The sequence below is a fragment of the Poecilia latipinna genome, unplaced genomic scaffold (genome assembly GCF_001443285.1).
Source record: "Poecilia latipinna isolate Pla-1442-1.1 unplaced genomic scaffold, P_latipinna-1.0 Scaffold54, whole genome shotgun sequence".
Classification (NCBI taxonomy): Eukaryota; Metazoa; Chordata; class Actinopteri; order Cyprinodontiformes; family Poeciliidae; genus Poecilia; species Poecilia latipinna.
The window spans coordinates 456563-473272 of NW_015112670.1; the positions used below are offsets into that span (position 1 = coordinate 456563).

The following is a 16710-nucleotide window of genomic DNA, read 5'->3' on the forward strand; positions in this document are numbered from 1 at the left end:
AAAAGAGCCCCCAAGGGGTTGGGGCTCAAACTTCCCTTAATTTTTTGGGGGGGGGGGGGGAACAGCATAATTTGTTTCTCTGCTTCTATGCTTGACTATATATTGCATTTTTACATAGCTGTGTTTTGAGAGAGAAAAAAAAAAAAAAAAGCTTCCCCCTCATATACTTTTCTATTTCTGTTGTCGGATCACAGAAGGAATCCAGATTTCCACTGAAAAGAGGCTCATTTTGACTAATAGACGATTGTAATTGCTACTCATTTCTAAATCTTTCTGCTTTCTGAGATTTACATTTTTCTTTCGCAACTGTGATTCAACAAGGGAAAAAAATGCTGAACCCTTGCATGCCATCCCAATGCAGAAAGGTCACTGGGCAAGATTTGAACCTAGCACTTAAGCATGCAATCAACTACCCAACTGCTCAAACCACAGAATTAAACTTAAAAAAACTTTAAAAATCAATTGAGCAGCTTCAGCTCGTCCACAATGCTCCTGCCAGAGTCCTGACTAACACCTGGAAAATGGCTCACATTACACCAGAGAATAATTCACTGCATGGGCATTTATAAAAGGACTATAAAATCTTGTGAATGTTGCATAAGGCACTGAATGGACCTAAGTACATTTTGGAGTTATCTGTCATGTGAAAAGCATCAGTTTCCAGGAAGGGGTTTAACAAGGAGAGACAACATTTAGTGTCTTTGCTCCTCAGCTTTGGGACTAATTCTCTGAAAAACTGAGGTAGGCAGAGGCCTTTGTCTTCTTGATCTCAGGAACATTAATGTTTACAGTAGCTTTCCTATAAAGACGAAGCTTATTTTTCATTACTTACTTTTAATTAAAAAAAATATTTATACCTGGGTTTTCTTCTAAAAAATATAGCACTGGTGATAACATTAGTAAATATTGAGATAATGATATCAATTATGCTAAGTGCCTCTTTTTTTTCCTTTACTCTCTTTCCTATCTTTGCTTTGGTCTCTGTTTCCTCTAGCATTTTGGGCAATGTGTCCGGTGTAAGCATCTGCTGCTGTGAGTCTATTTCCAATATTAGCTTGTAAAATGAATGTCCATAACCCTTGGGATACATTAGCTAACGTTTATTGGATTCCATCAGCCCTTTAATTTTTAAACACATTTATATAGCAATTATGGTATATTTACACTATATTGTGTATCCCTATAAACACTGTGAATTACCTTGTATGTGAATGGGACCTAGAAATAAACTTCCCTTGCCCAATAATATGCAGTCTGATTTTTGTTTTTGTTTTATTTTTTTAAACCATTTGAAGGTTTGAGGGTTTGTACAGATATTTCTTTCACATATAAACCCCCTCGTATATCCTTGTTTTCAGTCTGTCAGGTCAGATTATCCTGCTTTAAACCTGCCATTTGCCCCTGATTAGAAAAGATTCACCAATCAGTGTCAACTGCAGAAGTGTGGAGGAGAAAAGACTGGAGCTCAGCAGGAACAGGCTGCAGGGACTTGAGCATCATCAGTTGGATCACAGAGGTTAGGCGTCTGCTCAGAGCTCAATGGATACTAAAAGAAAATACCTGCCTGAGCCACAGTCTGTTCACCCACTGTCTTCTCCCAAGTGATGCAGACGGATCCACTGATACATAGCCAGGTTTTTTTCCCTCGATTTGTGAGTTCCAACATTCATCCTCCACACTCCACCAAGAAAATAGTTTTATTTTTGTTTTTGCAGAACAGATTACTTATATATTCATATCTAACTTTTGGGAGTGGGTGGCATAATGTAGTAGGACTGGATCTGTAATACAATCTTTCCACTCTACTGTCTCAGCCTACAGTGAAATATTTTCTGCTGGAGCTCAAAAAGATAACAATAAGGTTTGAACACCACTAGGCACACTTGGTTTGTTTTATTATTTAATCAACCAGCCCCAAGTTGGTCCCCCTTCCTTTTGCTCAAGGGGAAAAGCTGCATTTGAGGTATGTTTAGATTCTCACTCCACCAGGTAAGAATTGCACTTGAAGCAACTTAAAAAGTAATCTCAAAACACAAAATCGTTCACATTGATTAAGATGGATATAAAAAAAATCCAACTATGTTTGGGACTTTCTTGGGACAGAAATCTAACTTTTGAGATGCATTTGTAACAAAGAACCAATGGAATAAAAAAGAAAAGGTAAAATGTAGCTTGTTTCAAAGAGGTTCTATTTTAGGAAAAAAACAAGTCACGCACATTGCTGTCAGGTGTAGCTGCAGCAGTGTATTTAATGTGAAAGTTTTCTGTCAAAGTTCACTTAACGCGAATCTTTGAGAGATGCAACCCACCCACTGCTCAAAATGGGGAGGCTCAGAAATGTCCCAAAGAAAGCAAAATAAAAAGAGGCGAGGGAATCATCAACAGAGACAGATGCTGGTTCCCACTGTGAAGCAGGCGCCATAAACAATATGATATGTTTTTAGATATGAGCCAAGATGCTTTCCTGTTACCTGTGTTTCAGCACTGTAAATATCTTGTAAGAAATGTAACAGAAAATATACTGCAAGACAGATATTCTGTTTTTGTCTCTATTTTTGCCTAGTCCCAATACCAGGAGTGGCTGCTGTGTATTTGCAGCCCTCAGTGTGGCAGTGGCAGAAAGCACCTTGAACTGGATTCAGGTCTGTCACAGACAGATTCACTTAATGATAATCCAGTTTGTTTCCATGCTTTCGAGCTGGACCTCATGTTCAATTCTTCACTAACTGCTACCAGATCTTTTCCTTTAGGGATAGCAGATGGGAACAAACAGCCATGTGATAGAATCTTTAATTTCTGTGAAATAAGCATTTATTCCATTACTGGACTGCATCATTAAATGGGGTCAACAAAGCATCTTTACAGCAGTAAATGTACAATGATTCATGGTTTCCCCTGACTGGCATTTTTGCCAGAATCTCCTTGAAGCAACTTGAAAATCCTGCTTCTTAGCATTACTAAACTCTTCCCACACCGTAGTTTTTCCTGCGTGAGTCGAATGCTACTCTGCCTGCCTGTACTTGCATGCCCCCTCCTCCGGGGTCCTACATCCTTATCGAGCTCTGTAGGACTCCTCCTTAGGCTGGATTAACCATTCAAAATAAGTTTCTCACCTCTGGATCTGGCAGTATCATCTATCTTGTGCCTGTTGCTCTTTTTGAATACATCAATTGCAGAAAATATTCCACTTACTGTCACCAGCATGCCTTTGCATATTGGAACTTTGCTCAGAGGTGGGTTGTATTTAACATCTCCAACAAAGATGCCCCTGCTATGTTCTCAGCATTCTCTCACTAAGAACCTGGAGACATAACTTCTATGTCTTCAGTCGCCAGCGCATTCATGCAGATAGTGTTTTGCAATCATCAGTGCACTATGTTCTGCATATGTTGGATGTTCTCCATTTTGCTTGATATCAACAACCAGATTGTACAGAACTTGAGAAACTGTAAAGGTAATTGAATTATCCAGGTGAATTAAAACAGGGAAACACATGGAATATTCAGGATATCGTGCCCATGATACTACACAAGGAATACAAAACATGACATTCATTGATGTTGGGAATCATGGTGTAACGTCCACTTAGAGGTTTAAATAGGACATGTGTTAATGGACTACTTATAACAAAAAAGAAATTCAGAAACAAGTTTTGGTGACTTAAACTTTAGGTCATTCTTAACCAAACCCACAGATTCCAAGAAAGCTTCTTACTTTTGTCTCGACCTTTCAAAAATAATAAAAGATACAGATTTCCTTCACCAAGGAAGAGGAATAAGTAGCCACTCAGTCAGTTGGCTACTACTCTGAGATAATGGGTCTTAGTTAGCAGCACACCCTACCTTGCCATCTCTCAATGGTGATCTTTGAGTGAAACAGAACCCATTTCAGACTGGCTCCATAGCATATGTTGGATGTTGAAACAAGCTTGTCTCTCTCTATCCATCTAACACCTGTCAATACCACTGAAAACCTGTCTATTTTTGTTCTGGAAAATCTCTGCAGTAGGTTTCAGTGCATGCAGATTGGTCCAGCTAGAACTCTGCTTGTAATGAAAGCTAATCCGTGTTGCACTGTGACTAAATGTTTTTTTTTTCAATGTCCTCTATTAAATTTATCTGTGACTGCAATTTTTAAGTGAAAATAGAATTTTTGTTAAGTGGAAATTATTTTGTAGTGTGTTGTTCCCACTGAAATGTCACGGATGAATGCTGCAGCAGTTGTTAATCAATCTCGTTTAATCAGTTTCATTCACATACTTTAGAATGCACCTATCACAGCAGACTGCAGTCTTTCTCACCTGGAAAATGTAGGGATCTGGAAAACGCTCCATCGAGCTCTCCCTCTACACATGGTGTTGATGCTAATATGAATCTAATGGTTGATTAGACAGCTTTGTACAAGAGTGTTCAGATATCCTCTTCTAAGACGTTGAACATGAATCCTGGTTTGCTTCATTGATTTTATTTTTTTTCCAAGTATCACCACAGCAGAGGAAACTAACGTTAGTCCTGTCTGTCTCTGTAATCTTCTTTGCAACCTGTCCTCTGTGTTATTGCAAACAGGAAAGTATGTAACACACTACACATCGGTGCTCCTGCTTTGTTTTTGTCTTAAATCCAGCAGCCAGTTGGTTGCAAAGCCTGTCAATGGTGGTTAACCCTTAGATAAGCTTGCTATTACTACCTCAGTTGGCAGATCAGTGGCTCGACAGCAGAGAGTGACTTCATCCCCTCTGACTGCATTGGTTCTTTCAGAAAATGCACAGAGGTATTTCAAGGTGTCCAAGTCCTGGCTTACAGGTATTCTTTTTCTGAAAGATACTTATGTTTTTAAGGAAAATAAACATGATTTTGTCTGAACATTGTCTGGATATCACATAAGAAAATTGACCACATTCTTAAAATGATAATTCCAACTGTGATAAAAAAAAATGCATAACAAAAAACACGGTGCCCTATTTTTTCTTTCTATCAAAATTGTTTTAAGATCAGAAAAGATGGATAAATAAAATGGAAAATATGAACATTAGGGGATTTGTTATATTATTTAATGCTAAATGTATACATATTTTTCTGCCACCCTTTTGATAACAAGCACTCAAGATACTGATAATTGTCTTATGAGGCTTGCACATAGAGTGCTTAAAGCCTCTCCATTATTAGTAAATATGAGAATACTGTTATTTGCATGAAATTTTCAGGACGGAAAGATTAGATGTCTTCTTCTGGTTTACCCCTCATTTACTCTTCCCACCTCAGCTGGGCTCCACAGTCATCCAGATGGAAAGGTTGTGTGTAAATGGCACATACGGTTGACTATTTGGTCCATGTGCTGCATTCATCACCACAACACTTATCTACAGAAAGTTCATCTGTCCCTAGCAGTACAGTATAGGATATATATATATATATATATATATATATATATATATATATATATATACACTGCTCAAAAAAATAAAGGGAACACTCAAATAACACATCCTAGATCTGAATGAATGAAATATTCTCATTGAATACTTTGTTCTGTACAAAGCTGAATGTGCTGACAACAAAATCACACAAAAATCATCAATGGAAATCAAATTTATTAACCAATGGAGGCCTGGATTTTGAGCCACATACAAAATTAAAGTGAAATGTTCCCTTTATTTTTTTGAGCATATAAAGCCACTAGTGACTGATCTACCATGACCATGCCAACACTGCTGCAGTGCCTTATGTAATCTAAGTGAAACACACCATCAGCACTATTATCTGGTCTCATGCTGCCAAGTCGATGGCTGAATAATATTAGGGACAGGCAGGTATTTTTTTTCATTAGCATGCACAGCAGTCCCTTAATACCTTCTTTGTTTACCCTCTCTAAATGTTTAACCTCTTGCCTCTACCTCTATACCCCCTTGTCACATTTATTTTTAGCACCTTTTTCTTAACAATCCTGAAGCTCTTCCCTCCTGTTATATCTCTCTTTCTCAATCTTTTTCTTTATTGCTCCCACACAACTATACCAAGTTTTATTGTCTTTCTTCCCTGAGCCTCCTCTTCCTTCTTTTGTACTTTTTAGCCCCGTGTGTGTGTGTACATCTTGTTTTCTAACTAAAATAAAATTTAATGAAAAATTTGACACTTATGATGTACACAATTCATTGTTTTTTTTCTTCTTTTAAATACTTTCATGCTATTATTGTCAAGAGTTTGGTTCAGATTTATTGTCTTTGAGGTTATTTTTAATTCATCTAATCAGTAGTCAAATAGATGCCAGATGTTATCTGTTTTTAGCCGGACTGATTCATTCAATATTTTTAGCCGAACAAAACATCCACGGTAACATTAAGATATAATCACTGGAACTACTGCAGAGCTAAAAGTAGGGCTAAGAAAACAGGAGTCATTGCTGAGCTAGTGCCTTTTTTCATTTAATTTTCTAAAGTATGAATTCAGTTGCATATTACGAGTGTTCAAAGCCTATTCTTATTAATTCTACAAGACATAAGCATCAGCTTGGTTTGAAAATCAGTTATCAAGGACTTTTACTATTACAGACTATTTGACAAAATATTTCAAGCCCTAAAACAAAATTGACTTTGTATCAAGGAACATTTATTACATTTTCAAGGCATGCTAATGTGACTTATCTAATGAAGTGGAAATCTTCTTCTTAATAAATGTAAGAATTTATGTAAATCATGTTTCGAACTCCATTAGCTGAGCTGCAACATGCTTTAATGCTTACCAACTATTAAGAGAAACCAGAAGAAGAATGACAAGATTAACATGAGACTATGTTCATTGATGTTAGCATGTAAATGTTAGAGTTGCTGTGTCTAAATGTTTGTTAAAGAGATCTCAACAATTATTTTTAAACATGTTTCAGGCATTGAGAGCAGAAGAGACAGAGCATCCTCAGTGGTGGTGCATAGCTGCATCTTCGTGATGAACAAATGCCATTTTTACATCTTTGCTCTTACTTCCAAATGAGTACAATATTTTAGCATTTACTGAGCAGCTTTTTTATTTTACTGATTTTGTTAATTTGTCTGATTGTGGTTTTCTTCTCTTTGCAGGACTGGGTTTTCCTCACACGTTTCTGCTTTCTCACAGAGTTTGGTCGGCTGGATTTTAAGTTTCGCTACCCAAAGGTAGGACTGCTAATGCTAGGTTTCGTCTTAGTAAAATATCTGCTTGAAGAAATATTTAGCTTAAAGAAAAACACAATGTTTTCGTAGAAGTTGTCCAAGGACGATAATATTGTAACCAAATCTTGAGACTAAAATCCTGGGCTCTTTTTGAAAATATTTTTTATACATTACATACATAAGTGCATTCAGACACAATTAAAAAAAACAACAAAAAAAACAACTCTTTAAGGGTGAAGAAATTAAGATCTGAAATAGTATTACTTGCTTTTAAAATATAACCATTACTTTTCTTGGTTGTCAAAAGCTCACAATGATATAAAAATATGAGGTGATGCAACACAGTTGCAAAATGTGCTTCTAACTATATTTCTACCAAAACGCGTTGCTGCTCTGACATTTAAAATGATTTTTTTTTGTAGGGAAAATATTTATCCTTTGTTTAACATTCAATCTAATTTATGGTTTTATTGAGAACAATAGTTTTTATTCCAACCTATAAATTTGAGTTTTGTCTTTTAAATTTTGTTGTAATGTCAGTGTTTTTCCACATTAGCTTGGCTTACCACACCATCTAGCAAAGTGAACGTACTTGTCTTCTTTGCCCCCGTTTCTCTTTCCAAAGTATCTTCCACTCAATTAGTTTTCTCATTTTCTCTTTTATTCTATCTCACTTCATTATATTAACCAATATCACAATACTGTTGTATTGACTTCACACCCTCATCTACTTCTCCTTCTCCTTTATTACCAGACTACATCTCTTTTTGCATCTCCTCATTTCCTCTTAATGAATTAACCAATATATCAGCCTCTTCTTGCAGCGCTTTACATGTTTTAGCTTGAGCCAGTTCTGCACTGTTATCACGTCAAATCACCTCTGTGATATCTCTGATCGATGTACCACCCCAGTGTGATCTCTTTCTGTTTCTGTCTCCCTTCTGTGCAGTCGCGCTGCTGTCAGAACATCCTGCTCTACTTTGATGACAGCTCTCAGTGGCCAGCTGTGTACAAGAAGCCAGAGAAGGTGAGGCGCCGACTACCCGCTAGATTACAAGCTAGACTATAAGATAGAATAAAAGAGAAGAATTCATGTCTGTTTGCATCGAAGAAGTAGTGACATTAATTGTAACAATTCAACTTGGACCTAAGGTCTGCAAACTTTCTATCTAGCTGTCAGTTTCTAGCAGAAATTCTCAGTGATATGATGAAAATAGAATGATGTCAATTTGTCTTCCCAGTCGAAGAATTTTCCCTAAGCTTTCATTTAAAAATTGCAATCTCATTACCTGTTTATTTATAGTTTGATAACAAGTGTCTTGATCCATTTTTGCAAAGGCAAATGTTTCTCAAGATTTTTCTTTAAGAAGTTTTAAATGTAGTAACAGACCTATATAGGCTATCTACACAATTTGTTCCCGTTTCTTTAGCTAAAAATACCAAAGATGACACAATGTATCTCCAGCTTAACATAACCTATAGTCAATCCAATTTAATCTGTTTCCATTTTATGGCCATATATTGAAGGATGCATTTTATTTTACGTCTCTTGGTAGATAGTTGCTTTGCTGCAGATAAATAATCATAAAAATGACAAAATATTGAATATTTTAATAACCTATTAATACTTGGTTCCATTAATTGAGGTGCTGATTCACATTTGAGCCAGTCAACTGTAATGAATCATAAGCAACAATAAGTGATCATGGTCCTTAATTGAACTAAACTGCCAATCAGTGACCTTCTCCCAATTTATGTGTCACATTTTGGAGTCTTTTAAACACATCTTCTAATAAAAAACTGCAAGTATATTTCATAAAATTACTTTAAATCATTCTCGAATTGAAGTATGAATGGTTAGTCCATTGCCTGACAAATGGTTCCTTTTCATACCTGAAAATTTTTGGTGTGAAACAACCGAATATGTGGAAGTGAGAGATTATCAGCAACTGTATAAAATGTTTACAGGTTTCTAGCATCATAGTAATTTTTAAAGGCTTCTTAGGTGAAAATTGGCATATAAAAGATGCTCTACTCAAGGATGATGCAACTCTCAAATCCTGTCTGGTCTTTCCTTGATTGGTTCCTTTAAAAAAAAAAGAAACAAATGCTGTTGATTAGTTTGTCCACTTTAATCATCTTGTTTATTTAATTTGCAGCCTTGGCCTGCTGTACTGACTACACAGATAAAAAAGACTGACAAAGTCAAAAATAATAAGAAATATTGATTAAGACATGACAAAACATGACAGTCTTGTTCCTGCATCAGAAAATAAAGAAATTCATAATGATTTGCAAATTTGCACATTACACATTTTATCTTTCTGGCAAAAACAGCGATAAGAAAAAATTCAAAGGTCTATTTTTTTTTCTTTTTTCTTTTCTTTTGAATCTGGGCCAGAGGATTGCTGGTGAAAATGTTAAAAAGGAAAAGTGCGTTAGTTGGTTGGAGTAAATGCGTCAACAATTAACACAGAGATCCCTAGTTCTTTCTGTAGCCTCCACATTCAGCCAGCTCCAGGAAGACAGAGTTGTTTTGAAACCAGATAAAATGAAATCTCTCCTGCATTTCCTGAGTTTGCCTCAAGGCCTTCTCCCCTGGTTACTGAACAGATGTCCAAAACACATGAAATGGTTGCTTTCTAGGAAAAAAAAAGCATTCCTAGTTTCACCCAGGCTGAGTTTCTTGCCCTATTTTTAAGTGCCAGCCCGTAAACCACAGGGGGAGATCTCATTAGTTTCACTTGCATTCTCTTACAATTGTAGTAAGTATTCATTCCCTAATGCTACCATCAATTAACCTTATCTTTTCCAGCTCTAGCTCGATGCTTTATATAAAAGAATGCAATACAATGCCTCAAACTCAGTACCAGAGTTTGTGACTATTATAGCATTAAAATGCTAAATGACTGCAACACAAAAATTAGAAACAATCTTATGCCTTTGCTGCAGAAGTTTAATTTAACGCCTATTTAAGATCTGACGTTTCGATCCTTGCCTTCAAAAGGACAAAGTGGATAGATTTTAAATGTTTTATCCTTCCATTATGGAGCTGCCTTAGATGTAGTACAATCTAGTTTTATTTTTAAATTGATGTTAAATGACTTTCACAGCCAGTGACTCATGATTTACCTATTTCTAAATATCCAGACATTACTAACTTATCCTGTTAAACTTGTTCTTCATTTCATGTTCATGCAATTTGCAAGTTGAATTTCAGAGAAAAATCTCTGCTGAAATGATTCGGCATGTTAAGAATGTTAAAAGAAGAAAGATATGGACATGCATTTCTTTCATTTCAGAGCTCATGTACTGAAGTCATTCAATTGGTCCTGCAATCTTATGCCTTATGTCTCCTGACAGATCTGATGGCATGTTAGATATATCTAGTCACTTACAGAGATCACATCTCTTCACGGATGTGATCTCTGGATCATATCTGTATGAGAAGAGTGACACTGTACCATAGGAACTCTGTATATCCTGCCCTGTGGAGCAGACTATGAGTTATATAAATATATATTTTTTTTGCAAGTGGCACCACTGTTAAGAAATAACAATTTTGTAATGCAAGCACCTGCTTATGTCAATCACAACATTGCAGCATTTTTTGTTATAGCAGTAAACATGATTTATTCCCGTTTCGTTTGCAGACATTTGCAGGAGCAAACACTCCTGTTGTTTACTCTCTACAGAGCAGTTTGGATAAATCTAAAGATCTCAGACATGAACAAATCTATCACTCAGAGATTGATATGTGCATAAACAAGTGTGTTTTGGGTTGAGAAAGCAAATACCAATACAAAAGTATGTATCACCTATTTCTGTATTAATAGGTTAATGCATTTATGGTTAAAGGTTTGCATGCACTACTCATCCACATTGATGCTTTAGAAATACTTTGCCATTATTAATTTATTTCAACTATTATTTTTTTCTTGGTGGTCTAAAAACGCAGCATCCAACTGATTGATTTTTATTGAGAACTAAGACATAAATAATAAAAACAATAAAATACAGTTTGCAGCTGGTCAAATGGACAAGTCGAATACTGTCTCGTGAAAGTTTTATGCTTGTAAAAAAGATAAAGTTTGAGCTATGTGGACACTATGACAAGTGTAATAATGGGAGATGTCAATTTGAAGCTTTTAGTACCCAGTGTCAATTACAGTGTTTGACGCATCGAGCTCAGGGTCTGTTCAATTCCTAGTGGTACTGCTGGATTGTACAAGTGGGTGGGGTATAGACACACAATTAAGTGTTCTTCCAGCAAAATGATCTAAAACACATTTCAAGATTGGCTTTGAAATGGACGAAAGACACTGAATGATGCATCTGAAATAGCCTGACCTCAACCCATTGAAAATGTATGGACTATGTAAATAATGGCTCTCTTAAAAGCAGAGTGGTTAAATATCTTGGCAGATTTGCTCCAGAAACCCGCTGACGGCTACAAGAATTGTGTGCTGTCTCTGCAAATTTTTAAGGGAGTTTAACCAAATAGTATTGCAGGTATATGTGTATATTACATGCATGTATCATTTTGAGTCATCCATATAAATCTATGTAACTTTTTGATTGGACTGCACTTGAATTATTACTCTTAAAATACAAACACCTTTTTACATACCAACACATTGCATTTCAGTGGAAAAAAAAAAAAAGTCTTCTCTCCGAATGCAATAAATTATAACTGAATATGAAGAAGAAAAAAAATGCTGAATTCACATCTTCAAACAGAGATATGTCTGAATGTCAGCTAAATACAGAGTCACAAATGTAATAGCATTTCTACCTGCCAGGACAACAAATCTGCTTGCTCTCCACATATGCCTAAATGTATTTATAGTTTTTTTGTTTTGTTTTGTTTTAATAGCTTTAAATGTGTTTTGTTTTATTTTTGTGTGCACTGACAATAGAACTGCTATGAGAAGGAAGCAGTGCTGAGGCCTGAAAACAACCAGGTCATCAATCTCACTACCCGCTACACCTGGTCAGGATGTGCGGTAAGAACATGCAAACACTCTACATCTGCATTAATACAGTGGAAATGAAATGTTTAAAAACAGAAAAAGAAAAAAAAAACACTGCTATTATCCAGGAGTTGTTCTCTATTATGTACAGTAAGTTAACCTCTGACACTTCTCTTTTATTATGAAACAGTTAAACAGATTTTCACCTTTTCTACCGTATGTCATTTTAGAATGCAAAACGGCATTAAAATATGTAAAATAGGAAAACAATAAACTGAGATGAAGATGGAGAGGAGGTGAGAGTTAATGGTCCATAATGTGTTTTCATAACATTCCACTAATTTAAATATTTCTATTGTTGATCCCAAAAGATCGTTCTGCCTCACAATTTATTTTTTTTTTCTCTCTCTTTTTCAACAACCTTGTTGTTTATTACATTATGAGGTGTGACTGTCAGGGTGATTCGGTTTGGAGATCTTGTTGCAACATTTCAGGCTATATCAAGGTGTGAAATGTGCTTGTATCTTGATATCTGCGGTTCCTGCTCTAGTGTGACAAGCCGGCATGTCTCTGAGGTAAAAATGTGCTGCCCTGTTTGGAATAACAACATCCTCTTTGCATCGCCAGACGCTCTGCATTTCTTTCCCCCTCTCAGGTGGAGGACGACACCAACGAGGAGGTTCTGAGCTGCGTGGGTGGTCGCAGTTTCCGCTCGGTGAGGGAGAGGTGGTGGTACATCGCTCTCAGCAAGTGTGGGGTAAGTAAGTGCCGGCCTCTAACCCTGTTGTAACAAGGTTGGGTTTACTGCCAGGAGGTAGATTCGGTGACGCACAGACTGGGAGGGCTTTTGTGGAAGAAGCCCATCCTTGTATTCACCAAGTTTCTGATCAGAAAAACTACTGTCATTATGTTACGGATGCATAAATCTGACAGCAGATGACACCATAAGAAAACATCTAGTTATATTTTTCAAACTGCCCAGTTTGATTTATATCCATCTGTTTATTTATTTTTTTTTAGCTATGGGCTAAATATGAACTGGACCCTTTAAGTGGTTAATCTTGGGCAACAATATATTCAACTTATCCCAAAGAAGCCTTATGAAACCTTGACCTTTATTTTTGTTCTATTTCCTTATAAATCTTTAATACACTTGAGCTTAGTGCTTGCCCCAGTATATCTGTTTCCATTCAAGCAAACGGCAGCTACATTTTAAACAGTGAAGTTAATCTAAACTGACCAAAAGCAGTCCAGGAAGTGGAACTCCATGGCTTTTAGTGGCTATCTAAATTTCTAACTCTGACAGATGCATGCTTTTAGAAACTGGTGTTCTGTTCATGGGCAGCCATAGCTCAATTAAATATGGCTTACAGTAGTACATTTCTGCTTAAGAATTTTGATACTATTGACTGGTTACAAATCAGTTAAATTCACAGGTTCATCCAGTTACAAAAGAACACATTTAAAATGGTGAATTAGCCTAATTTCACTATGAGGCCAGAACCTGAGCTACTTATAGGAAACAGCAACACGAAATGCAGAGAGCTGCACCATTTATTGATGATGCTATATGGTTAAACAGTGTTGGACAGAGTAAACTTTATAAGGAATAAGGTGAGATTAACCTATGTGGCTGTGCCATATGATTTTATGCAGAAAGGTTTTTCTGCTTTTAACATTATTTCTACTTCATTTCTCATATTTTATGGACTGGGTGGTGAGCCATGTTAGGAGAAATAAATTTCACAAAAAAGGTTGGAGGCAAAGTCACATTTCCACTAAAATGCAGTTACTGTAATGGCTGTGTCAAGTCAAATAGCTGTTATGTAAAGGCCTGTATAACAAAATGTACCCCACCAACTGAGGAAAATGTTTATTTTCTCAGACTGAGGAAGTAGAGAAGGGAGAAGGAGGAAAATGTAAAATGAAAAGATGTAAAAGTATAAGAATTCCTCCTTGATATGTAGGTAAAAACTCTAATCAGAACCAAGTATCATCAGGTAGGGGAGGACAAGATAGCAGCACTATTGTCCAGAAAGAAATCTGCACTGAAATGTATGTAGGAGAAAGTAAGAGTGACACAGAGGGGTTGTCAGTACCTGGTTCAAACTGCAAAATATCAGGAAAATATAAAGTTGAGATGCTATGGGAAAATGTTTGATGGCAGTTACAATTAACCCCCTTTTTTTTTTTTTTTTTTCATTTTTGTTATACGTTTTACCTACTGCTCTAGATGAGCTTGACCATCTTCTCAGCCACTAAAAACAAACATCAGGAATGAGAATCAATGTGATATTTCTTTTTGCTTGGGCTCTAAGGAGTCCGAGTTTCTTGTAACATTTTAGTGCTTGATCAATAGTTCATTTGGCTTTCTGAAGGTCTTTGTTTTTTGCAACTTTTGTTGAATTATTTTTCAATTTCTGTCCAGTTCTCATACCTGACCATTGCAATATATCTTGGAGTTCCTGCATAAAATTGGGGAATATACACAAGAGCAGTACTAAATGAAAAATGATGTCAACCAGATGATTATATTGCATTTCATTTAACCCTTATTTTACCAGGAATTCATTTCAGATAAAGTCTCTGTTTTCCAGGGAGACCTTGCTAAAAGGCACACATTTGTGTACAGTGTACCAAACAATACTTAAAAGGTACAGACAATTAAAACATCATAAAATCACTCAAGTGTAAGCTAAATAAAATCCTAGGGGACGTTCTTACTTAATTATATTATGATTAAAAACTCATAAAATAATTCAAAAAGGATTTAAGATTGTAATTTCAATCTTTATTTCAACTGTTTTAAAAACAGTTTAAAATGTGTGAATTCGAATAGATTGTTGAAGTTTTCTTGAGGGTAGCACCATGGTGCAGTGCAAGAGAAACTTCTGGGCTTATTTGGTCCACTTTGAAGAGAAGCTGATGTGATGAGCGGGTATTGTGTTGACTCCTAACTGCAGACATGATTAGACAAAGCGAATATAAGGGTAACTTGTTCAAGACAGCCTTGTAAATGTTACATGTCAGTGTCTTTGTCTCCTTTGTTTTAGTGAAGGTCATGACAGCCGTGCGTAAAGTTCACAGTGCTGCGTTCTGAAGGTGGCGTTCATGGTAAAATGTAAAGCGCTGTGAAATATTGTATCCAGACAGTGGAGAATCGAGAAAGCTGCTTTCATGAAGATAATGTCTCCATAGGCCAACGCATTCAGGAAGTTGTTTGCGCAAGCTATTTTCCTCACATCTGGCTTCAGGCAGGATTTGTGTCGATATAAAAAGCCAAGGTCAGCTTTGAGCTTTTTCAACAGATGTTCCACATGAGGTGAAAAAGACTGTCATCAATCCATATGCCCAAAAATCTTTTAAGCTTACATTTTATTATTATTTTTTTCTGTCTGATGTCCAAATGTATTTTGTGCACTAAATTTTGAGAAAGAGCTTTTGAGATAGTCATTCATCTTCTTTTGACTCATGAGCAACTTTAGATTGTTGAGGAAAGTTTGAAGGTGATGGAAAACAGTCTGAAGCTCCACAAGAGCCTGATTAATTGAGGCTGCAATAGTATAAAAGGTAGCATCAGGAGCATACAGAAGAAAGTTAACATTTTGTAATCATTTATAAAAAGGATAAATAGAATTAGAGCTAGAATGATCTGTCATTCTAACATTTCTAACAAGCTCTGCCACCTCTCGTATCTTGGGAACTGTTGCTCTTTGTCAGATGTGTCATGTTCAATAAATTAAAATATTAATTCCAGTGTGGATTGTCAGATTAAAAGTACCTTTTGAAATTAACCTTTAAACAGGCATTGAATATAATTTTCATTAAGCCCATATTTCCGTATTAAAAGGTTTTGTTTTAGTCAAATATTACCAGTAAAATCAGCCTGTATGTAATATTTTATTTTGGGAATTGAGTTATGGAAATAAATTAACTTTTCAATAATATTCATACTTATTAAGTGGGTCTATACTACTGAGAATGCTATTTAACATAGCCAAATATTGTATAGTAATAATATTCACACTGATTTACATGTTTTCAATATTACACAGCCTTAATGTGAGAATCATCAGGTTTCATCTGTATTTTGAAGGACTCAAGCAATTAAAATTGACAATAAAACATAAAAAACAAGGGACGTGTGTTCCACAGCAGGAGTACGACTGCTGAAAGAAACAATATCAGCAGGCTTTAAAACAGATCCGAGGAATTAACGACAGCCTCAGGTTAGCACACCTCAGGATTCGAGTTGACGTGCCAGACTTTTGCAGGCTCAAGATGAAATGAGGAGCTTGACAATGCATAGTTCTAAAGGTTAACACCAAGATTTTAAAGTGAACCCTCAAAGTAACTGGTAACCACTGTGGAGATGTAGAGGGTCATGTGTCGCCTGTCCCAGACAGACAGACAGACAGACAGACAGAAAGTCCTCTTCGGTCGATCGTATGGAGAGATTCCATTGAGAAAGAAGAGATCTGAATTTCACAGACTACAGCTGACAGCTGAATCCATGCACCCGATTTCTTGACTAGTTTTGTAAAGTTAGGTTGTCATAAGACGTTATTAGAGATCATGACTTTTCAAAGTTCAGCT

General features: G+C 36.2%; 1 protein-coding gene across 1 annotated transcript in view; it reads left to right on the forward strand.

Annotated features, from left to right (window-relative positions):
- The window catches only part of tmem145 (transmembrane protein 145), a 63391-nt gene that overhangs the window by 21383 nt on the left and 25298 nt on the right, over positions 1-16710 (forward strand). The window contains exons 2-5 of the mRNA XM_015053365.1: positions 7070-7144; positions 8091-8168; positions 12061-12147; positions 12770-12871. Coding sequence (XP_014908851.1) covers positions 7070-7144; positions 8091-8168; positions 12061-12147; positions 12770-12871 — 342 coding nt within the window. The remainder of the gene's footprint in view (positions 1-7069; positions 7145-8090; positions 8169-12060; positions 12148-12769; positions 12872-16710) is intronic.